At 42.6% G+C, this 23,288-nt stretch overlaps 2 protein-coding genes across 7 annotated transcripts in view; one reads left to right on the forward strand and one right to left on the reverse strand.

The window, feature by feature from the left end:
- Nucleotides 1–8,903, forward strand: part of Spg (dedicator of cytokinesis spg) — a 27,095-nt gene extending 18,192 nt beyond the window's left edge. For 3 of the 6 annotated variants that reach the window (XM_076392410.1, XM_076392440.1, XM_076392447.1), the window contains 14 exons: nt 1,080–1,164; nt 1,678–2,127; nt 2,203–2,502; nt 2,584–2,788; nt 2,866–3,048; nt 3,137–4,862; nt 5,089–5,106; nt 5,192–5,354; nt 5,648–6,085; nt 6,161–6,302; nt 6,381–7,056; nt 7,133–7,494; nt 7,557–7,900; nt 7,997–8,903. In XM_076392410.1, coding sequence (XP_076248525.1) covers nt 1,080–1,164; nt 1,678–2,127; nt 2,203–2,502; nt 2,584–2,788; nt 2,866–3,048; nt 3,137–4,862; nt 5,089–5,106; nt 5,192–5,354; nt 5,648–6,085; nt 6,161–6,302; nt 6,381–7,056; nt 7,133–7,494; nt 7,557–7,900; nt 7,997–8,164 — 5,260 coding nt within the window. In that variant the 3' untranslated portion in view covers nt 8,165–8,903. Of the gene's footprint in view, nt 1–750; nt 899–1,079; nt 1,165–1,677; nt 2,128–2,202; nt 2,503–2,583; nt 2,789–2,865; nt 3,049–3,136; nt 4,863–5,088; nt 5,107–5,191; nt 5,355–5,647; nt 6,086–6,160; nt 6,303–6,380; nt 7,057–7,132; nt 7,495–7,556; nt 7,901–7,996 lie in introns of those variants that run through there. The other 3 variants (XM_076392456.1, XM_076392421.1, XM_076392430.1) reach the window with 3 other exon arrangements.
- Nucleotides 8,822–20,364, reverse strand: Stan (protocadherin-like wing polarity protein stan). The gene is made up of 12 exons (XM_076392399.1): nt 19,922–20,364; nt 18,267–19,820; nt 17,345–18,185; nt 13,341–17,259; nt 12,896–13,262; nt 12,591–12,806; nt 11,943–12,515; nt 11,445–11,871; nt 11,120–11,357; nt 10,726–11,043; nt 10,053–10,626; nt 8,822–9,785 (listed from the first exon to the last, which is right to left on the reverse strand). Exons 1-12 carry the CDS (start codon nt 20,362–20,364, stop codon nt 9,755–9,757), a joined length of 9,501 nt encoding a protein of 3,166 aa, XP_076248514.1. The 3' UTR covers nt 8,822–9,754.
- Nucleotides 20,365–23,288: the final 2,924 nt, after the last annotated feature.

A 23,288-nucleotide genomic window follows, 5' to 3' on the forward strand; every position in this document is an offset into this window, starting at 1 on the left:
ATCTGAAACCTTCAGAAAGAGAAAGGTGTGCGTACCTTGTAATTTCTTTCATTTACGTCATAAATGCTTTGAGTTTCAAAATCTACTCGCTTCAGGAATAGGAATGATTCACGGTCATCGATATAATAAACGAATTGAAGTTTGATGAAGGGAGGAGTTGTCGCAATAGAGAGAGAAGCAAAAGAAGAAGCCCCGAACTCGTCCAAAGATGATATTGTAGTTCGCGGCTGAACCGAACTTGATCGCTGGTCAAGGGAATATATCCGATATCTTTGGAATGGGACATAGGTCCGAACGACGCAGCGGACATTGCCTGTACCTGTCTCCACGCATCGAAGTCTGCCTGCTCACCTGCATTCCATCAACGGGGGGCTCAGACGGGGAACCTTCCTTAGATTCTCAGGGCCGTACCACACTAAATGCCCTCGGGATCAGTTTCATTTTACGTTCAAGATGGTAATAATTGCTTAGAAACTTAGAAATTTTCAGCCTTATGTTAGAAGCTCGCGAGGGCGTAGGAGGATATACATCGACTCGCCTCGATGACATATCTATACTGAAAGACGGGAGAACAGAGTACCGAGTAAAGTGAGTGCAGAGTAAAGCTGAGTAAAGAAAACTCAAGAAGCAGATGCATTTTACTTGAACGCGTATCGAAAATTGAAATAAGTATTGTAGTGGTAGGATGATGTAAACCGTGCACCGTGTACATGTATGTAGTTGCATTCCTGGGAGGTGAAGGGGCCACAGGAGGACCCAACCAAGCAGCCGGACCTGTAGGGTCTCAATGCGTTCGAGAACACGTTGGTCCTATGGTATGCGACCGACCAGGGTCATGGGAAGCTGAATGCATAGCTTTGGCCACCTCAGAATTCGACTTCAAAAACTGACGCAATGAGTAATACCATTAATTAAACCATCAGCCTATCAGGGATATCAGAATTGACCTCTCCTCTACATTTGCAGACAGAAATATTTCCCATACCTTATCCGAGCCTCGCGTTTTAGGAAAAATATTAAAAATCGAAGTAGTCAGAGTTCTAAAATGTTGCCTAATCGCTGTCTACTTGGAATTGCAGGAAACTGGGCTTGGATCTGGTGCCACGACAGGGCGCCCATATGGTGGACCCGGATACGATGTCCGTCGTTGAGCTTTATCACGTGGTAATTATCCCATGATAACTATATCGTATGAAATTTAAACTGAATTTCTATAGAATCTACTAACGTTCGTAGTATCTGGTACGGGGGACGTTATCCATTTGCACATTTGAGACGATAGGAACGGTGATTCAATATCGAGGAAAAAACAGGATAGAGTGGCCGAGCTGAACATGGAAAAGTGATTCCAATAAAGCGGAGAGAAAGAGAAAAAGCACTTGACCGCGTACTTCGGCGAAGCTCATTGAAATTCTAGCCAGAGAGCTGACTATTTCGACTGCTCCGCAAGAATTCAAATGAAGCTGACTTCGCCAAGTTGCGATTCGTTACACGTGCTCGTGGCATGACATTTTTACCGTCTTGTCACTCCTTTCAACTTACGTACATGTATTTCTAATTAGTTTTCCTATATCTTTAAATATCTATCCTGGTTTTTGAACTCATAGGGTGTAAAAAGAATTGAAAGAAGTAGGTAGCAGAATCGAAGAATTGACGAATTCGTTGGATGAATTTTAGCACGTCCAGAGTGCAGAGAATTCGCAGGGCGCATCGACCCTCAGACGGAAGGAGCATAAAAAGGTCCTGACACATCACCTCTACTTTTGCATGAGAGACTTTGGCCATTCCGTTGGTGAGAACACGGAGATCTATTTCTCCTTGTACGACGCGAAACGGAATATATACTTGAGTGAACGATACCTGGTTCGAATATCGAAGGAGGGTTTCTCCAGCTTCATCGAGAAGATGCACAGCAACTGTACGATCTTCACCGATCTCGGTAATGCGGATCTAAGCAAGGATCTGTACATGGTCGCGCACGTGATGCGATGTGGCAGAATGTTATACTCTGATTTTGGGAAGAATAAGGCGGGCAGCGCCACTTACAGACGGCCTCACGGCGTTGCCGTTTTATCCCTTGCAGAGGCTACACAGGATCACACCGAAGAGCTTGAGATGACTTTCAAGGTAAATCACGAAAAATTCTGAACAGCTTCAGCTTTGTAAGAGCTCGAAATCAAGTCCTCGAATTTGGTGATTTAGGTGTATCAGGGGGAAGAAAAGGATTTCCATCAGTTACACGAGCAGATTATTCGCAACAACAAATGTTCTCCTCTTCCGGGTCAGCCAAATTATGGTATAGTGGCCTCTTTACGCGTTCTTCACGGTGAACTGTCTCAAGTGAGAGAAGAGAATCCGCTGCTGTTCAAAAATGTCTGTTTAACGAAGAAACTTGGCTTCTCCGACGTGATCATGCCAGGCGACGTACGGAATGATTTGTACCTGAAATTGGAACGCGGCGAATTTGAAAGGGGAGGGAAATCTACGGGGAAAAATATCGAGGTATCCCTCGTCAAATTACACAATCCATTTCATTGCTTAACGAAGAAATAATATTGGGGAAATTTGACTGGATTACGTTAGGTGACCATTTTGGTGCTGGACGCAGACGGGCAGCCTTTAGAAGGTTGTTTGTTCGGAGCGGCAGGAATGGAAGGCAGTTCAGAGTACCAAAGTTTAGTTATTTATCATCACAACAGTCCAGCATGGGCAGAAACAGTTCGGTTGGCGATACCTATCGATAAATTTTATGGAAGCCATGTGCGATTTGAATTTCGACATTGTTCTAGTAAGTCGATAGAATACGGCAAACATTTAGATGACTTTTTTTACGTCATTTTCACCACGCTTCTCTTATTATCACAGCACGCGAGAAGAATGACAAAAAGCTATTCTCCTTCGCGTTCGTGCGTCTCATGGAACCGGGAGGAGCTACCCTTCAGGATGGCGCTCACGAGTTATACATCTATAAGTGCGAGGATCGCTCCAAATTGGATTCTCTAAGCTACCTCTCCCTACCCAGCAGCGCCAGAGAACCAAACGCGACAGGTCAGACTTTTTCCTAAATCATCTGACGTTCCTTAGTGTGATACCTTAAACCCTTTCGATAAATTCATCTTTCTTGGTTGTTCTTCAGGCTCTCCAGCGTTCTCCAGGTCTCCGAAAGAATTTGTGCTCATACGTACTTTACTGTGTAGCACAAAATTGACCCAAAATGTCGATCTTCTAAGTCTACTCCAATGGAAGGCTCATCCAGAACTAATTTCTGATACACTAGGTCGTGTGTTACGATTAGACGGCGAAGAGTTGGTCAAGTTTCTTCAAGATATCTTGGATGCATTATTTTCCATGTTTCACACAGAAAATGGCAATTCTACAACTCATTCCGGTCTGGTATTTCAAGTTCTCGTTTCTATCTTCAGCCTGCTCGAGGACTCTAAATTCGAGCACTTCAAACCAGTCATGGATGCCTATATTTCCGGTCACTTTGCCGCTGCGCTCGTATACAAGGGGCTTCAAACCAGCGTGCAACACTGTGCGGATTGGGTGACTGTTACTGAGAAACAGGAACCTATTATCAAGTGTTTTCGTTCACTGGAGTATATCTTTAAATTCATGATCCAGAGTCGTTTGCTGTTCGCTAGAGCCACAGCTGGAGAATGCGAAGACAGCTTTAAGAGAGATCTCTATCGCGTATTCGCAGCGTTGAATAAGATGCTCGGGCTTCAACAGGAAATGGTGCTTCACTCGCAAATTGCCCTGCTCCACTCGATTTCAGCGGTTTTTGAACAACTGATGGCCGTGTTGCCAGTCCTTAAAGTGGCTAAGCTTACTTGCACCATGCTTGATTCGTTGCCACGGGAGCCACCCTTGCAGCTTACGCAGGCCAAATTGACTGCCATTAAGAATCTTACTACCTCTTCGCTATTTCGCGAAGATGATGAGAGCAGAAATCTGCTATTAATTACTATATGCAGACATTTGCGAATTCATCTACTTAGGCGTGAAGAGCTGCGTTCCTGTACCGACATTTTGGGAGAGATACTTAGCTTTTTACACAAAAAGGAACGGGACACCAATAAAGTCAACAACTGCATACATCATGACGTGGAGACTCTGTGCCTATCGATCCTCGACGTCCTAATACAAACTATTCTCATCGTCATAAACACAAGTGGTCCCGTTCTGGGATGTCTAGTGGCCGGCTTGATAGGATTGCTTCAGCTTCTGGATGAATACCATTATGTTAGGCTATGGGAAGAGCTTACACACACTGGCGAACGGAAGCCCCTTAAGGATTTCCTTTTGAGGGTCTTCGTGGTACTTCGAGATTTAGTGAAAAAAGAAGTGTTTCCACCAGATTGGTTAGTGATTAGGATGCAAGCAAACAACGTAATACTCAAATCTCTACAGCAACTAGCACAGCCTTTGGCTTTTCGTTTTTCGCACGGTAGCTTCGATTCTCAGCTGTGGTCGATGTATTTTAATTTGGCCGTGGCGTATCTCACCCAACCGTCCCTCCAGCTTGAACAATTCTCCGAGGTGAAACGAGAGAAGATAATGGAAAAGTATGGGGATATGAGGGTGTTGATGGGCTTCCAAATACTCTCGATGTGGAACTATCTAAAAGACCGTAAACTGGAGTTCATTCCTGGCATGGTGGGACCCTTCTTAGAGGTCACCTTGGTCCCTGAAAGTGAATTGAGGAAGGCTACTTTGGATATCTTTTTCGATATGATGGAGTGCGAGCAGAAAGCCCGAGGCAGCTTTAGATCGGTTGAATCAGAATTGATAGACAAGCTTGACATTTTGATAAGCGAAAACAAGGGCGACGACGAGTACAGGCAACTATTCAATACCATGTGAGTACCGATAGATAGATCAAAATTAGATCCAAATCGTGTTGAAATCTCGAGATGCGAAAAGTTTCATCTGAGCCCATCTCAAACTCGTAAACAAAAGTAATCCTTTTTTTCGGGAGGAGGAAAAATATATCCCATAATATTAGCATCGCAATAATTCAATGGACATCTTGAATCTATTAAAGTCTTACCTTGCTTTATATTCTCATTCCACTGCTGCTTCTAGGGAACATCTAAGCGCTGTGTAAGTTTAAACACGTTCACATATTCATGTTTTGCCACTATGCTTTTCCTTGTGAAATGTAATATTACTTTATTCTTACACGTAGGTTGTTGGATAGAGTCCAATCAGAAGATCCGGCCTGGAAGGAAAGTGGGACTGCTTTCATTACGTCTATCACTCGTCTTTTGGAACGGTTACTGGACTACCGAAGTGTGATTCAAGGCGATGAAAATCGTGACAAGCGCATGTCTTGCACCGTTAATTTACTGGTAATGATATTTAGGAGTTAGATGAGTATACTGCGCAAAGAATTGCATACAAGCAGTCTGAATGATCCTTACTTTTAAACGTTACAAGTTATATTTCAATGATATCATTGCGAAACTACGTTGTCAACCTCAAAGTGTTAATTGTATTAGTTGAAATGCATAACGTGTAAACAACAATACATATAGACTAAACATGCGCCTTGTATGCAGCTTAGTCAGTATCTCGTGAGAGTTACATCCTTCAAACAATTAAACTTAGCAATACAATGGGGCTGTTGTTACTCTTTCTACAGAACTTTTATAAAAATGAATTCAATCGGAAGGAGATGTATCTACGGTACATATACAAACTTCACGATCTACATCTGGCAGCTGAAAATTATACGGAAGCAGGGTTTACGATGAAACTATATGCCGATCAATTGGGTTGGGGTTCCACGATACTACCTTCAGATCATTCTTATCCACAGCAACCGGAATGGCAAAGGAAGGAGCTACTTTATCACAAGATAATCCATTACTTAGATCGTGGCAAGTGTTGGGAGAAGGGCATACCATTGTGCAAGGAATTGGCAGTGCTATACGAGACCAAATTATATGATTACGCGAAATTGAGTCATGTGTTGAAACTGCAAGCCAAGTTCCTGGACAATATATTGACACAGCTTAGACCTGAACCAGAGTATTTTCGGGTTGGCTTTTATGGACTTAGTTTTCCACTTTTCGTTAGGGTAAATATAACTTCAAATTCAGACGTCTTAGAAAATTGATAATATACTCCAGTTACATTTATTATAATTTTTCAGAATAAACTTTTTATATATCGTGGTCTAGAGTATGAGCGAATAGGAGCATTCACGCAACGATTACAGACTGAATTTCCAAGCGCACAAATATTGATGAAAAATTCTCCGCCCGATGAGAGTATTCTCACGTCTGAGGGACAATGTAATGTAGTTTAATTCTCTTGTCTTTTTTATAGAAACAAAAGTTCTCAAACAGTTTAATAATACTGTAATGTTTTAGATATACAAATTTGTAATGTAAAACCGATCCCCGAGGAAGGTAGCCTAGCTTGTCGGGGAGCGGAAGTTCCTGAACGCATTGTAGCGTTCTACTTGGTCAACGATGTTCGAAAATTTATTTTCGATCGACCACTCCATAGGGGTCCAGTTGATCGTGAAAACGAGTTTAAATCTCTCTGGATTGAAAGAACTACGCTGACAACTGAATCAAAATTGCCCGGCATCTTGAGGTGGTTCGAAGTGATCGAGAAGAGGTCTGAACTACTGGCCCCTGTGCAATACGCCTGTGAAACTATGCAGAGCGTGGAGAGAGAATTGAGGAGACTTGTCGCACAATACACTGCCGAACCTCATAGAAATATTAATCCCTTTAGCATGAGACTTCAAGGGATCATCGATGCTAATGTGATGGGTGGTATCACCAAATATCAAGAGGCATTCCTAACTCCAGAATTTGCTAGGCAGAATCCAGATATGGTGCAGCACGTGAATAGGCTAAAAAGTCTTATCCTAGATCAAATGAGCGTATTGGAAGCTGGATTAAATTTGCATGGTCAGATTGCTCCAGCCGGAGTACAACCTTTGCATAAAAGATTAAACGAAAGATTCACGCAACTAAAACAAGGCTTAGGCCCTCTGGCAAGGCAAAGAACTATTCACCAAGACAGCATCGTCAAGTAAATTCATTACACTTTTCATTTTTTGATGGAAACTTTTCTTGAAAATGATTTCTTTTCATTTTTTTCTCTTTAGCTCACCGTTACCCCCATTACCAGTAAACGAGAAACAGCGGCCTGCTACCTTGGAAACCATAGGTTCTAGGTCTTCTCACGTAGAGAGTGATTGTCAACTAGAAGATGAAGGTTTCTACACGAAGGTGGATGGTGGACCTCCGCCTATTCCCCAGCGCGAAGTGCGACCTCGTTCAGTTGGTTATGGAAGCACACCACCTAGACCTACCCATCAGAGATCCTTGAGCAAACCTTTAAGCCCAAAGTTACCATTAAGGCATTCTTTGCCAACGCCGACGGATGGAGTCGATCAGGCTGGATTGAGAACTTCTTGGAGCGAACCTGGGCCAGAACCAGCGCCACCACTCCCACCTAGAGGTTGCAGTAAGTTCAAAATTATAATAAAATTGTTCAAAGCAAAGAGAAAACTATTTTTTATATTTCAGCTCCTGACAAACGTGATTCGAATACAAACACAATCGTACCCCCTGCACCACCAAAGCGTTTAGCGTACAAACGTAATACTGAATGGAGTACTGATGATGATCCAGAGTTACAAAATGAACCAAATGATCTTCGCGATAGTGGTATATCAACGACTAGTTTATCAGACTTTCAATCGCACTTGAGTAATCTGAATAATCTTAGTTACGAAGACTTTGAACCACGGGCAAGGTGCAATGATATTATGAACATTTCACCCCCTTCTATAATAAATCCACTAAATGTTTCCACGGGAAACTTTGCAAGTGGTACATTTCAGAGTACACACTCTCTCCATGGTCAAGAGGTAATTTTTCTTATGTCGTAGTTCAATGCAAATTTTTATCTCCATTTCAACGATTAAACACAGACCTTTCTCTAATTTTCCTTGTTTCATTTTTAGGTGAGTCCACCACCCATTCCACCGAAGGCGCATCAAGATACGCCATCAGCGCCATCAACTTTGGAAAGAGCATCGAGTCGCACACAATCGCACAATCACACCGAAAATTACTCAGTGCCAAAATTACAAACGTTATCTGTGGCATCTGACACAGAGAGTACTGTGTAGCAACGATGAACCTCCTAGTCCTTAGTGCGATTAATTCATGATGTGCAGGTGCCACATTCGAGCACATTCAATTCGAAGGATATACAAAGCAGCTAAAACTTATTAAATGACACAAGTTCTTTTGGCACTTGCACATCATCCTTACAATATTATTAAGTGTAAGAGAATACTGTAATAATCTGAATGAAGAGAAGTCTTTAAAAATGTATAATTTCACATGGATGACACCCACCTGTGTATAACGTACCTTGGTAGAGAAGGAAAAGTGGTATTATGACGTCGGGTACAGCCTTACGATTGATGATGAATGGAAATTTCTAAATGACCATTACTTGAATCGTGTGGTCGTTCTCGATGTTTAACAAGATGTAGTAAACACTGATTTTACGTTAAAGATGACGATCTTCCGGATATATTAACCTAACTATATATATTTTGTAATTTATTTATATTTTCGATGAGAATAAAGGTAATTTTTATCAACGAAACTCTGATGCCAACTCGTACAAATAACACTATTATCCGAAGAATTGTAAGTTAGAAGGAAATAAAGGTGAAAAAAAATGTGTAGAAAGATAGTGGATGACTGTATCCTTAGAAATATGGATACCTTACAACCTGTAATAAATAAAAGGTTGAAAAATAATGGCAGCCGGATGAAAGGATATATATAAATTATGTATTTTATCAGATTTTTGTGTATAAATATATACAAAACTATGAAGATTGCGCCGCGCAATTGTACGCTTTTTCCATGGCATGTATAAAAAAGATTGTAAACATTTTTTGCTCCTTCTTTCTTTTCGCTTCGAAGGAAGAAAAAGGGATAATAAATCTAAATATAGAATGATAGTGGAATGTATACATTGCACAATACTGAGTTAAGAAATGAAGGTACAAGGGACAGAAATAATAATTGATATTTACTTACATGGACGATGAAATGAGCTAGAGATCATTTGTGGTCTCCTGAATCTTCGTACCAGATATCATCGATTATGAATCATGATAACAAGAACGAAGTTGGAAGAGATCGCTTCCAAATCAGGAATTTCAAATCACACGAAATAAAATAACGACAAGCGTTTGTATGTATATAGATACGAACAGGCACTCACATATACATACTAATCGATATGGCTAACTTTGTAAGTACAGTCATGGCCGCTCTTAAAATATACTTTGAGACAGTAACGGTCCCAAGAAATATTTCTATGTTACAGTCAAAGCGTAAAATGAAATAAATGTATACATTTATTGCTATAATTAAATATATTTTCTGCTACGTTTTAGTTCAAATATTCATGGAGTCACAATCTACTACTTTAACATATAATATATATTATATATCAATTAAAAATTAACAGTTTTGCTACCCAAAAAGAACCTGATTGTCGAAATTTTACACTTTCAGTTGATTTATGAATTCAATTCCTAAAACAAATCAGAAAATGTATGCATTTATCGCTACGTAGCTATACTCTACAGTTTACGCTTTAACTGCGACATATACATATACAATTATTTGAGTTTTAAACTAATAGTACGTTATATTACTTTGTACGGTGTTTGTTTGTAGAACGGATGTTGTCATACTGACGTTTCCGCATTAGTATCCTTCCTGAAATAATATTGAGTAGATGAAATTACTAACTGCACACGGAGTATATAAATTATCAAACATACTTCGCTAAAGTTAAATGTAATCTGTAACAGCAATTTTCCAAGTGCTTACCTCTTCGCTAATTATTTTCATTTTCCAAGGTAAGCACAAATTAAAGAGGAAATTGAGTTAGTCAATTGCAAGCCGTATTTCTGTGGGATTGTTAAGGAAAGGAACCATATTGCTGGCCAGTATTAAACAGATAATATTATATGTAACACTCACTCAGTTTCAGTAATAGCTGGTTCGTACTGTTGTTGCTGTTGCCTGAGTGCAGCTAACTCGTTGCTATGCTGTAGATCATGCGTTAACGAACTAGACAATATCCTACCACTCATTGGTAGAATATACTCTGGTGAATCCTCCAACACAGTAGGAGTGATTTTTCCACGTTTCAAGCTTCCGTATCTCTCAGAGCTGCTTAGATTATCGTGTTGAGATCCATGCAAACTCTGCCCTCGCTTTAAGCTTCCATATCTCTCCGAACCACTCATGTTCTCGTGATTCGAATTTTGCGAGTGGTGGCTCATACTGGATGCAAGAATGCGGGAAGACATGGGAAGCATGTAAGGCGTGGGTGATACGGTATGATCTTCCTCTGCCGTATACGGGAACAAATACTTTTCCCCTAAATGATGAAGTTTCTCCTCGCCCTCTGAATAATTTTCATCCGGCTGACTTTTCTGAGGCGAGTTCATTTCAGGATAAGGCAGAGGATTTGGACTGGATGTCTTATTCGAAGCCATTTCGTTGTCGGACATGGTGCCTCCTGACCATTGACTTCCGCGAACATCCATTACTGCGAATAATATTTTATAAATTAATACGTTGAGGCTTTTACAGTCCGATATCATATACATTTCTTTTTCTTGAGGCTCAATTAGTAGACAGAGCTCACCATTTGATGATAAATACGCTTCAGGTAATTGAGAACTCCATCTGGGTGCATATATAGGCTTAATGTTCGGAAAGAGTTCTGTGTTTGAGCAAAGTATGTTTAAATGTTCGGTGGGATTGCTATGTATGTTGGGAAGGTAGCTATGTGCGACAGGTTGCTGTGTCGAAACTCCCATGTTTCTGTGAGATCTCGACGTCACATCTTCTTCATCAGAGCTATGGGAACTTGCAAGATCCAAACTCCTTCCACCACCTTCTGCTTGGGATCCATCCGAATCTGTTTCAGAGTCCCTTCGTTGATTCCTTGGTTCTGTAGCTTCTACAAAAAATTATTATAATATGGGTTTGTTAAGAAAGAATATACATATATAGCGTTGAACTCTTTTCGGCAATACCTTGTCTTGAATGTAAATTTGATCGATGACTCCTAGAAGACATGTAAGGATCCCTATCGCTATTATAATTACTCGTAGATGTCGATGTGTGTCTTAAATGTGTATCGCTACGGTATGGACTGGACCCAGTCTTATTTGTACTTCGTGAAGTTGTACTGCTCGTCGAAACTCCTACATGAACTCTTCTACATACAGATTCCGCTCCGCTATACGTTGAAGAGTATGCCAATGCAGATCGCTATAAGAACACAAGATAGTTTTTTCTTGCACTCTTCTAGTTACTCGTTGTAGAAGTATGTCTTACTGTTTTAATTATTATACTTACCGAATGGCCATTTACATTTTGACTACTGCTTCCATTTCCCATGCTTCCCTCCAATAAAGGTGTTTTCTTTCCAATACATCTCAACAGGCTTAAATACAGATTTCTCCTTACTCTGCCATTAATGAAGCAGTAACCAATTAAACTAAATGACGCGTGAACAACAACTGCTATACTGAGCAAGTATGATAAAGTTGGAGAATTCTCGGATGCATTGAGGACTGTTAACGTCCAGGTGGATCCAAGCAACGGCAGAGAAGCCACAGACAACCAAAGTAATGTTCTCAAATTTCCAAAACCCATAACGTGCTCTTTCAACGTGAAGGCTGCTTTTATAGACATAACGAGAATGCAAAAGTTAACGAATACAGCCACGCAAACTGGACCTATTAGAGACCAAATTACAGTCTCATAGATGGATAACCAGCAACTGAAATAAAAAAAAGTAAAATGTAGAATTTCCTCGCGAATATAGGAGAAATTTTTTAAAAATTAACGTACAAGTAAAAGTTTCCGTATTGGTCAGCCCTAACGCCAATAGTCAATCCAACAATAATAGCTGGAGCGCCGTATCCCATTGTATAATAAAATCTCATCTGTCCGTGATTCACGTCCCTCATTTCAGTAAGCATTCGATAAAGGTGAATAGAGTCTACTAGTGTCCATGAGAATGTACTTAACCATGCATAATGTAAACCAATCGCAGTCAATTTGCATGGGAATTCATTGGAGACTAGTGGGCTTCTGGCTTTAAGCGCGATTAAGTACAGTACCTCAGCGAAGAAAACGCACATCACTAGATTCTTATGAATACTATTCGAATTTGTGCCACCACCTCGTATGAGAGATAGAATCATTAAAGCTGATAGCAGTAAGGGCAGCGCAAGCATAAATGCGCTATAACTTGTCACGTCCTCCAATAGAGACGGTTCAGGGACATACTCCAAATCGAGTACATCAGTTAATAGTGCAAATGTGGATAACTGTAGACAAGAACAGTTTACGATCGTGCCGAAAGATAAAGAGTCGTCTTCAACCTCTGTTGTACATCCCAATCGACTCCATTCACCGACCCTGAAAGGAACAGGTACAGATAATGTATCTGCGACAAATAAATGTTAATAAAATGCTAGGAATTGAACACTCTACCCTCTGACAGTGCTCCAGTGAACGCATTGTGGATTAGTTCTTGTTTTAAGATCGTCCTTCTCGTTCAGCCAAAGACTAATCTGAACTGGAGATTGTAAAGGAACTCCAGTCAGGGATTCATAGCCATTTTCGGAAGGAACCAACACAGATACTGTAACAACTGGCGATCCTACTGCTACTTCTACACCCCACCTAACAGCTACCGAATCATCAAATCTAAAAAAAAATGTTTAATCGTTTCTTACAATGTCAGAGGAATAAATAACGTGTACGAGGAACAAATAAGTATAATAAATAGAATTCACCTTTGAGGCAACAAGGCACCCAACTGCTTATATTGCACGTAACTCAACACAGCCTTTTGGTTGATTAAACTTTTCTTAACATTTAATTCTCCTTGCATTACAGGCTCGATACCTAACACGCTAAGAGGTACCCTTATCTTTGAGTAGGGATCGAATCTACTCGGATCAGCCATGTAATTATTATACTTAGGAAAAGTAATTGACGGTCCAAAATGTATAGGAGAAGATAGAAAACCCGAAGTATCGGGTATGACAACTTTCTGATCAGCTTCACTTGGTCTAGCCGTGGACGCGGATGGATCTTCTTTGTATTCTGCTGTCTCATAGCCAAATAAGCTTTCTGAAGTTACTACGTCCAGCCCTAATACTGAAAGAGAGAAAAATGACTCAGCTTTAGTAGATGGTACGTGCATAAAGCTATTATTTCTCAATTTATAATACATACCGACGTTAGCATCCACAACTTCGAAGGGATTAGTGAAGGTATCGTGCTGAGAGGCAGTCAGGGTTTTTAAATAATTTGCCATTGCATCTAGAACCTTGTCAGGAGTATCCCCATTGAGAATCTCAATTCTAGACCACTTATCTGCGTACTTAGCTTTCAAAATACTGCTAGTAATGCCAACTAAATGTGAAACATAATCCTTATCCTGACTGTGAGTCAAATTTAATCCAACCAAACTTTCTTCGTATCGCAACAGTGCGATAAGCAAAGATTCAGCGATCAGCAAATCCGCTCCATACATATTTTTCGTTAAATTCACTGCTCTGTGCACATCTCTAGCGATCTTGACTGCCACATAAGTGTTCAGTGTTAAATCTCTTGTTTCGAGGGCAGCCAACTGATGTCTCTGCTCGATGAAAGCTTCAGAAGTACAATTAAATAGATCAGGCTCCTGCCAACCTCCTAATTTGTCATCGCAAGATCTAGAAGTCTTCCCCTCAGCTGTATCTGGACAATCTTCAACTGCAGTCATTCCAAACTTTGTTCTAGGCCACCAGAGACCCTCAGCATATGATCTAGGACAGCCATCGTATACTACTTCGCAACCTCGAAGAGTTACCTCTGCATAAGGATTGGGACACGCTGTGCAGGATCGCCCAATAACTCCAACTCGACATCTACACTGTCCTGTTTCGGTGTCGCAACGGGGCCCAAAACTTCCAGTTGCATAACATTCACAGGGAATACACTCCTTTTTTCCAGAAGGTTGGTAATGATTCTCTTTACAGTAACACTCGCCCGTAGTCTTATTGCAAGCAGGGTCATAGCCCTTCGACTCGTCACAATGACACGGCCCACAAACAGGCGAACCCCACCATGTAGCTGGACAGGGCTGGTCAGCCTTAATTTCACAGTAATCCCCAGAGTATTCTGGTGAATTGCACTCACATCTATATCCTCTGCGGCTGATGGCGTCTTCAACACAAGTACCACTGTTATTACAAGGATTTAAATCGCAGACTCGCTCGCAATCATGACCAACTCGTCCTGCAGCACAGATACATTCACTGGTTTGCCATTTTGGCAAACAGATCGATGCTTCTGGACAGTCGACGTTGCACACATCTTCAGAACTACAACCTGTTTCAACGTTCTCCTGCACAGTAGGTCGCAATAGTACACTCTGATTGTTGCCTATGCGAATATCCTGAAGACATCCATCAAAAAATGGAAGTTCCGCGTTTGCCGACTGTTCTGGTCCACCTACGAGTATCCTTCCAACGTAGAGGCCTTGTAACTTCGCTGGCAGAGGCAGAGATACTGGTCTGTTGCGATAGTCGACATCCAGAGAAACTTGTCCACTCTGCCAGACGATCTCGATCCTATGCCATTCACCATCCGCGACGTTGTTCAAGGACTGAACAATTTCTGCACCATCTAGCAAGGCGACCAGCTTTCCTTCCCTAATTTCGAGCAGCACGGAACTGTTTTGCCCTATTTGAACGCTCATAAGGTACGCTTGCTTAGACCGTGTTCTCAGACTGAGAGCCGTCAACCAGGGTAATTGGATGGGCCTCAACAGAGGGTTAAAGCTGAGCATACCGTCTCCATGAAAATTCCAGGGCTTACCGACTTCATCCACACAAGTGGGTCCAGCAAAATTTTCCTCACATTCACAAACAAAACCTGACCACACTTCTCGACACTTTCCGTTATTCTTGCATGGCATGGAGGCGCAAAAAGAAATCTTTTCAGGGCAGCCCGGATTGGTGCCGTTATCCGCTACGAAAGAATTCAGATCGATGAACTTATGATCTATGTAAAGATCACTGATGCAACCCACAAAATCTTTGTTTCTGATTTGGAAACTGGAGGGTATAGCAGGTAGACCACCGAGTTGTAGAGGTCCTGTTAAATCCAGGAAGCGGTGACAGGTTTCTGTAACGATGCTGCAACGCTCCTCCAACACTTGTTCATTTTTTCCTGCGCAAGACCACTTTGAACCAAGCCTGTCACCATATTCCAAGGCTAAGGCAACATCACAGTTGTCCAAGGAAATCGTGACACCTTTGTTTATGTAAGAAACTTCCACTTCATGCCACTGACCATCGGAAACACCGCCAGGTATGCTGGCGCTGGCTCTAGTAACCTCATCACCGAGAGAGAAACTGAATTGTACTTGCGACTGTACGATTTCCAAGGCAATAAAGTCATGTTTCTCGTTGTATCGACCATTGTAAAGCAGAAGGCCGTTAGGTGATTCTGTGGCAAATCTCAGCCCGATGTGCAACCTGTTTCTCTGCCTTAAAGAAGCGAATGTAAGAAAAGTGGTGGGCCCAAAACTACGAGCTTTAAGTTCACATAACGGTGTCACGCTTTCTAAGGTAGATACAGGGCATCCTTCACAAGTGAAACCACCAGTAGTTTTGATGGTACACTGGGAACCCCCTTTGCATATACCTGGAGCACATGAGTCCTTATCCAAGGAGATCTCACAATTTTCGCCAACGAACTCCGGGCTGCACGAGCAAGCATAGCCACCCTCCCTTCGATGACAAGTTCCACCATTTATGCAAGGATTAGAGTAACACAAATTCACTTCCGTATCGCATAAGTAGGACTCCTTGCTGCCTGTAAAACCTTTCGCGCATCTGCACGCAAACGTTGTTACTGGATATATTGGCCTGAAGAGCACAGTGTCGCTGCTAGCGAAGCCAGAAGCGTTTCCGAATTTCAAAACAGTTAAACACTCTTCAAAGTTCAAGCAGGGTTCCCTTACGCATAGATTATCGTCGAAAGGTAACACAGTAACAGTGGCAAGCCTGACTAGTATACCTCTATTCAAGTAAACACGTTCTTGAAGAAACTGAGGACTGTAAAACTCGTCTGTCACACCTGGCTCGACTCTGCGCGCAGAGAAACTCACGTTCAGAATTTTCCCATGGACATTCGCATCTTCCTGTACACTGAAGAGGAAAATATTTTCCCTAGGACAGGGAATAATTGCCGCCAAACCGTCAAGAAAATAGCTCAAAAGAGGACTGAGAAAAGCTTCAGCAGTCATATCGTCCAATCGTACAGTAATCGAATTCAAAAGCATTTTGTCAGTAATTAAGCGTACAGAAAGGGTCATGGTAGCTTTGACTTCGTTGATACCATCAGTGACAGATACTTCCATCGTAGCCACACGTGGAACGTTTGTATTCAGTTGAGGAGATAGGCGAATTTCTCCTGTAGTCCTGTTCAAATCGATCAAATTTGCATTATTGCCAGCTAAAATCGTGTATACCAGTTTGTCGGTAACATCCGCATCAAGTGCAGGTATCTTCCCAATTGGTGTGGTTGGGAAAAAGTCCTTGAAGTTGTTGAAGATGATCTGGAAATCCTTCAACACTGGCGCATTATCATTTACATCTGTCACTAAAATTTGGACTAGTGCATCGGATCTTAAAGGTGGTGAAGCAGCACGGATCACCAATTCAAACTTTTTCTTTGGCGATTCATAATCCAACTCCTCGAGCGTAATTAGTTCCGCACGATCCGCTCCAGAACGGATATTTAAAGCAAAACTATTTGAGTCCTCGCCACCTATGACTGAATATTGTACCACTGCATTGGGACCTTCATCGGGATCGTGTGCGTAGATTTCACCAACAGTTGAGCCTATTGGAGAATTCTCCGCTATATAGAGAACGATTTTATCGTTCTCGAAGGCGGGCGGAGAGTCGTTAACATCCTCTATTTTAATCAGTAGCGGCACCACAGAAGATAATGAAGGAGAACCTCTGTCCATGGCCATTGCTTTTAAAGTATACCTTGCTACCGACTCCCTGTCTAATGGCTTTGCTGTTCTAACTATCCCTGTGGTTGCATCAATGGCGAAGGCACCATCGCCGTCATCTTCTAAAGCGTATCTTACCTGAAATAGCAGAAAATAATGACTATTTTAATTGAAAATACTACTTAAATCCACAGAAGATAGTTAGAAACGAAATTTCTCTTACCCTTCCATTAAGATCAGTATCTGCATCGGTAGCAGAAACTCTTAAAACACTGGTGCCAACTAGAACGTCTTCCGGAATAGAACCCTGATATTGTGGTGCCTCGAAAGTCGGAGCATTGTCGTTCACATCCGTGACAGATATTTCTACATCTGTAGTATCCGAAAGAGGTGGTATACCTCCGTCCCTTGCAGTGACAGTCAACAAATATGCGGGTACGAGCTCGCGATCGAGTGGTCTAGTGGTTGTAATAGCTCCTGTCTGAGGATTGATGGTAAATTCGGATACAATTTGATCTCCATTATCAGTGTCCAAGCTATAGGTAACTTGAGCATTCTTTCCAACATCAGAATCAGTTGCGCTGACGACCAAAACTGTAGTACCGATCGGAGCGTCTTCAAATACAGAAACTGAATAAGGTGCATTTTCGAAGACAGGTGAAAAATTATTTGCATCTGAAATATTAACGTAAACCAGAGCTGTATCGGTTCTACCACCGCTGTCAGATGCTGTAACAGTTAACACAAATCTCTTTTCTTGCTTATAATCGAGGGGTTGAGCCACTGTAATGAGACCTCGTCCGTTCTGAGACGCGATAGAGAAACGACCTCTGGTATTGCCGGCAGTGATCTCGTAATGTATTCTGGCATCTTCGTCAGGGTCGGTCGCTGTGACAGAAGTAACTGGAGTGCCTGGTGGATCATCTTCTGATACGACTGCTTCATAGCTTTTCGGATCGAAGTACGGATCGTTATCGTTAACGTCGGTCACAGTAAGAATCACAGTAGCGCTAGCTGACTTTGACATTTCACCCGAATCCGCAGCTACTACGACGAACTGGTACCTGAAAATAGTGTAAAATTGAATTATTTCATATTAGGTAGAATAATACTTAATGAACTTCTTATTCAAGCGAATAATATACCTAGAACACTGTTCACGATCCAATTGCTTCGTTGTATAAATCCATCCCGTTTCAGAGTTGACAGTTATGGGAAAGTTTTCCGTAGAAGCCCCAGAAAAGTCCCTAGCTCCAACGGTATATTTAATTTGGGCATTCACACCCTCATCAGCGTCATAAGCTTGTATTCTTAGCATCGAGTATCCTATAGGCACACTCTCAGACACAGACTCTTGAAAATGACTGGTGTAAAATCTCGGAGCATTATCATTAACGTCTTTCACGTGCACCAACAGCTGCGTCGTATTCGACCTAGCTGGTGATCCTCCATCTTGAGCGCGAATCACTATCTTGTAGCTCCTTGTGGATTCGTAATCTAGAGGTTTTACTAATGCAACGTCACCGCTCATTGAGTCTATCGAAAAGGTGTTCTGTGTATTCCCGCCTATTATCGCGTATCTTACAGCTGCATTATTCCCAGAATCAGCATCACTGGCTCTTATACGTGCCACTACAGGATTGGCAGTGTAATCTAGGTCCTCAGGTATCCAAACAGAGTATGTTCGCTCGGTGAATTGAGGATAATTATCGTTATCATCCAATACGCGAACAACGAGCGTCGCGTTAGCGCTCTTTCTTGCCGAAGGAGGCGTTGCCTGATCAGATACGCTGAGGATCACCGTATAGACCTCGATCTTCTCCCTGTCCAAAGGTGTACGAGTCGTTACGACCCCTGATCTTGGATCTATTCTAAAGGTCAGAGCATCGTCAGGGATCGCGGCTCCGTTGCCGCTGGTCGTAGAGAGGATCGAGTACTCCACCTCGGCATTCCTGCCCGAATCTTGATCCGTTGCCTTCACTGTGACCACGGTGGAACCAACTGGAACACCCTCTCTGACGAAAGCGTCATATCCTGGCAACTCGAAAGTCGGAGCGTGATCATTCACGTCTCGAACGTTAACCTGAAGGGTGGTCGTGCCTGTCCTGGGAGGAAACGAATCGTCCACGGCTAACACTCGAAAGTAATGGACATCTACGCTCTCTCGATCAAGTCTAGCGCGAGTGGTAACTCTGCCTGTGGCTGAATCGAGAACCAACAACGCCTGTGATCGAGCATCTAGAAGAGAACTCATGGAATAACGGACTGTGCCGCCTTCAGGGTCTCTAGCCCGGACAGAAGTAACATACACGCCAGGTTCTTTCTCCTCATCGACGGCTTCTATGTACAAAGGTTTCTCAAAATAGGGAGATTGGTTTTTTAACTCCCTCCTGACCCGTCTTCCCAAGTCTGTATCATCCAATTGACGATGATGGAAGACGATCTTGAGACGATGTTCGGCGTCGGTTAATCGTGATTCCATACCACATCGGAGATTCATCGATACAGAGATCTTCCAAAGAGGGTCTACAAGGCATTGTTCCGTGGCTGAGACCAGATCGCCTGCTGCACCTTCGATGAGAAATCTTGGATCCGCCACCCCACCCCATCTGGTTTCGCACTCTTTTAAAGCTGTCTGTGGGAGGAAATCGCGCAGAGCTGCAACCAGCTGCGATGTACGGAGACAAACTTCGGTGAATCTATCGAGGATAAAAAGAAACGGTTGTATTGCTTGAGCTTGAAAAGAAATGTACGAAAGTAACGAAAAAGCTTTGGCATCGAGAAAAGAAGCTTATCATACCGTTCAGTGCTGGGCATGGCGTACGAGGCCAACGTTTCTGCCATCCATCCCCTAGTCGCAGCAAGATCTCGGTTCTCCCCACCGCAACCGGTTATCAAAATTCTCAATGGCAAGCTATAATAATCAATCGTCCGTCTGCCCAGCCTAGAGCTCGTCGAATCCACGTAATAGGTGAAGATCCGTGGATACTGAAGGCCATCGCAGCTCAAAGAACGCGCCAAGGTGACGCGACCAGTGTGCGGATGGACCTTGAGGAGTTTTCTAGCAAACCAGGCGGTTCGTTCGTTCGATACCTCATACTTTCGGCGACCACCGAGCTGAGGTACACCCGCCTCGAAGACCACGCTGCCCGCTGGCGTGCTGGACGACAGCACGGCCAGGTAAGCGTTGCTTACGGTCAAACAGGCTGAGAGAATCAGAAGGATCCATTTCCACCTCGCCATGACAGCCACCCTCTTATAACACGCCCTGCTTCTCGAATTCCCCTCTCGCACACGTCTCTCCCATTTTCGGACCGTTGCTCACTGCTCACTGCTCGCTATTCTCGACTCCTCATCGTCACTTTGGTTTCCATCTATGAGATAATATGACCGAATTATCGACTATTCCTCAGTTTTTCACGCTTCCGATTAAATTCTGGCATTCTAAGCGTACAAGATCTATTTCAATCTATTGTATGCAGTTGAACAAGTTTGGATAGACGTTTCTATGTTCCTCCGCAACTTAAGTATGTAATTCCTTTTTCTTTCCCTCAAAGTAACAAGAAACGGATGATAATTTGAATTTCATCGCGTGTTAGGAGGATCAGTCGGGGGTCAACGATTCGCCACGTCTTGGGACGAACTTGGGATAGAACAAAGAGGGTAAAACGAACGGAAATCGCTGTTCCCACGTTTCATGGCGGCGATTCTCACACTCGCAGGAGTTTCCAACGCAAGAAAGTCAGGGGAAACGAACGGGTTTCCTTCGTGGATTTCTCGCAAAAACCAAGTTGTCAGAAGTAAAATTTGGTCTACAAAGTTAGTTACTCGATATCGTTGGTACAATAGCATGAATCAATTGCACCTAAGTGTTTCGTATAATTCAATAGCCTCTACCTTATTCCACGTGATCGCTTTGCTATTCCACTTAAAACCAATGATTTCTTGTCTACGTGTCTGTCTGCTCTGTGAGAAAACGTTAAATCGAGCGAGTACAAATACGTATCGCTGTGTACTAAGTGAAGAGTAAAACCTGTAACGGCGAAGAGTGGAAGGCTACGTTCAAGAATACGCAAGGTAGTAGATATACATATAGCGCAAAGGCCGCAACTGTTGTTTTATTACGTTTGCGTGGTCGGTCGGTCCCCGAGATTGTGGGACTAGTTGACTGTAGCCAGAGCACGATAGGTCTCTCGTGCCATCGTCTCGATGATCCTCCTTCCCCTAGCTAGCCGATTCCATTCGACCAATCAAAACGAAGGCCGCATCGGCACGAACCAATCGTACAACCAGCCAGAGGACGACCAACGCAACGCAACCAGCCGATTCGGCTCCAGAACGAAATGACCCAAGGGGGAAAAAGAACGTTCGAAGAGATGCTGGCGAAGAACGCGACGGTGCTTAAACCCGCGAGACTGCTTCTTCTTCCTTGCCTTCTCGGCCACCTACCCTACCTGATTCTCTCTATGTATTTCTTCTTCGAAATAATCCCTAAACCTCGAACACGATCATCACCTGTACATACAGTAGAATGAGTTGTATTGTTGCGATAAGAGATACTGTACTCGAAATAGATGCTCAGTTACTCAGCGTCTCACCTTTTCCCAATTTTACCGTGCACCGTTATTGTGAATATAGTTTCGCGTTCCACGTTTAACGGTTGTTATTGTAACTGCTTCGGAATAACCAAGTCTCCGTTGGACTTTCATTCGAGCAAATCCACGATGCATCCGCTACCATTCTCCGTAATAGCTATCGATCTTTTTCATTCGAATTCATCGACTTCGTATTGCATACTCATCCTTACGATACAGAATCCTTTCTAAAAACATCATTTTTCAGATGACAAGGTAGAGGAAATCGAAAGTACAAGCAAATATCCTTAAAATTCTCTTTAAACAGTTACTTAGGAATTATGGCTAACCGATTTGTAAGCAGATATTGCAAGTATAAGTACTATTTAAAGTAGTTTCAATTTAAATAAAGCATGGGAAGATGCAAGAGAGTTCCCAGGAGGATTTCGTACTTAACTATCGCGACCTTGAACAGCCAGGGAACGTGTACAGCGGTTATTGTAATAAGTGTACAACGTCTTTCACATGTTCGTTCGTCGACCGAGTCAGGTGAACCAAAGGAACGTCGAGGAGAAAACGAAAAGTTCTTTCGTCTCCTCCGTCTCCTCCTTCTCCTCCTTCTCCAACCGTCTGGGTTCGAAAAACACCTCGAAGGTATCAGGAATGACGAGCCAACGCTTCTCTCTTTCCAACAAAGTAATTCCTCCCCAATTTCAGACTAATTGTATGAAGATGAGGCTCAGGTGGGTCAGGAATATTCGTCGAAGATCACACGGCATGTTGCATGCTCCATTATGAACATGATATCGCCGATAACCTTTAGATCTTCCGTTGCTTGTAATTTCTCAAAATCGCTGAGAGTTAAGCGAAATGCTGTTCAAGTTAAGATTTACTTTTATGGCCAATGGATCGGATAAATTTATCACGATTTTGGTTACTACAATTTGACATGCGATGTCAGACGACATTTTAATAGCCAAATCTGAATACACCAGTCGTTCCGATAGATTTGATTAGATCAACGATTTTTGAAAAGCAACATAAATTCCCCTTATGTGTTTATTAGAAGGGCTCTGGTACTCAAGGCTGACAGGTTTCCAGATAATAGTCGCCTCGATTCAGGGAAATAGCTGGACTAGTCTGGCCAAGGGACTGCCTTTCGTCTTCATGATCTCGAAACTGCTCAACCACTTCAGAAGTTACAAAGAACAGACTAGGACCTGTTTTCGGGACCGTAATTACTAGGTTCAAATTCGACGGCCCAATCTCTTACGTACGTAATTAATACGTGTTTCGCTGAAATTGTACGAATTCCTGATCCCTTCAGTTGGGATCGGTCAGCCTTTTCCCTATCATGGATTACGACGTCCAGCAAAATGTGCAATTAATTTCGAGTGGAAGTGCAACACTGTCGTTCATGGGGCAGAGATTCACAAGGCGAGAAGATGTTATCGATATCGCGCATTTTCCACTGCATGGTTAACCGGAATCTCAGAGTTGGCGACGCGTGAGCAGAAGAACGATTGTAGAATATAAATGTGCATACGTACGCGAGTTCACTGTCCATGGAATACATATCATCGCAGAAACGCG

The sequence above is a fragment of the Calliopsis andreniformis genome, chromosome 1 (genome assembly GCF_051401765.1).
Source record: "Calliopsis andreniformis isolate RMS-2024a chromosome 1, iyCalAndr_principal, whole genome shotgun sequence".
In the NCBI taxonomy this organism is placed as follows: Eukaryota; Metazoa; Arthropoda; class Insecta; order Hymenoptera; family Andrenidae; genus Calliopsis; species Calliopsis andreniformis.

Coding starts and splice junctions, on each gene's coding strand:
- Stan (XM_076392399.1), bottom strand. CDS start 20,364: ATGGCGAGGTGGAAATGGATCCTTCTGATTCTCTCAGCCTGTTTGACC. Junction 18,186..18,266: donor GATCGTGAACAGTGTTCTAG/GTATATTATTCG, acceptor CACTATTTTCAG/GTACCAGTTCGTCGTAGTAG. Junction 13,263..13,340: donor AGTTGTGGATGCTAACGTCG/GTATGTATTATA, acceptor TCTCTCTTTCAG/TATTAGGGCTGGACGTAGTA.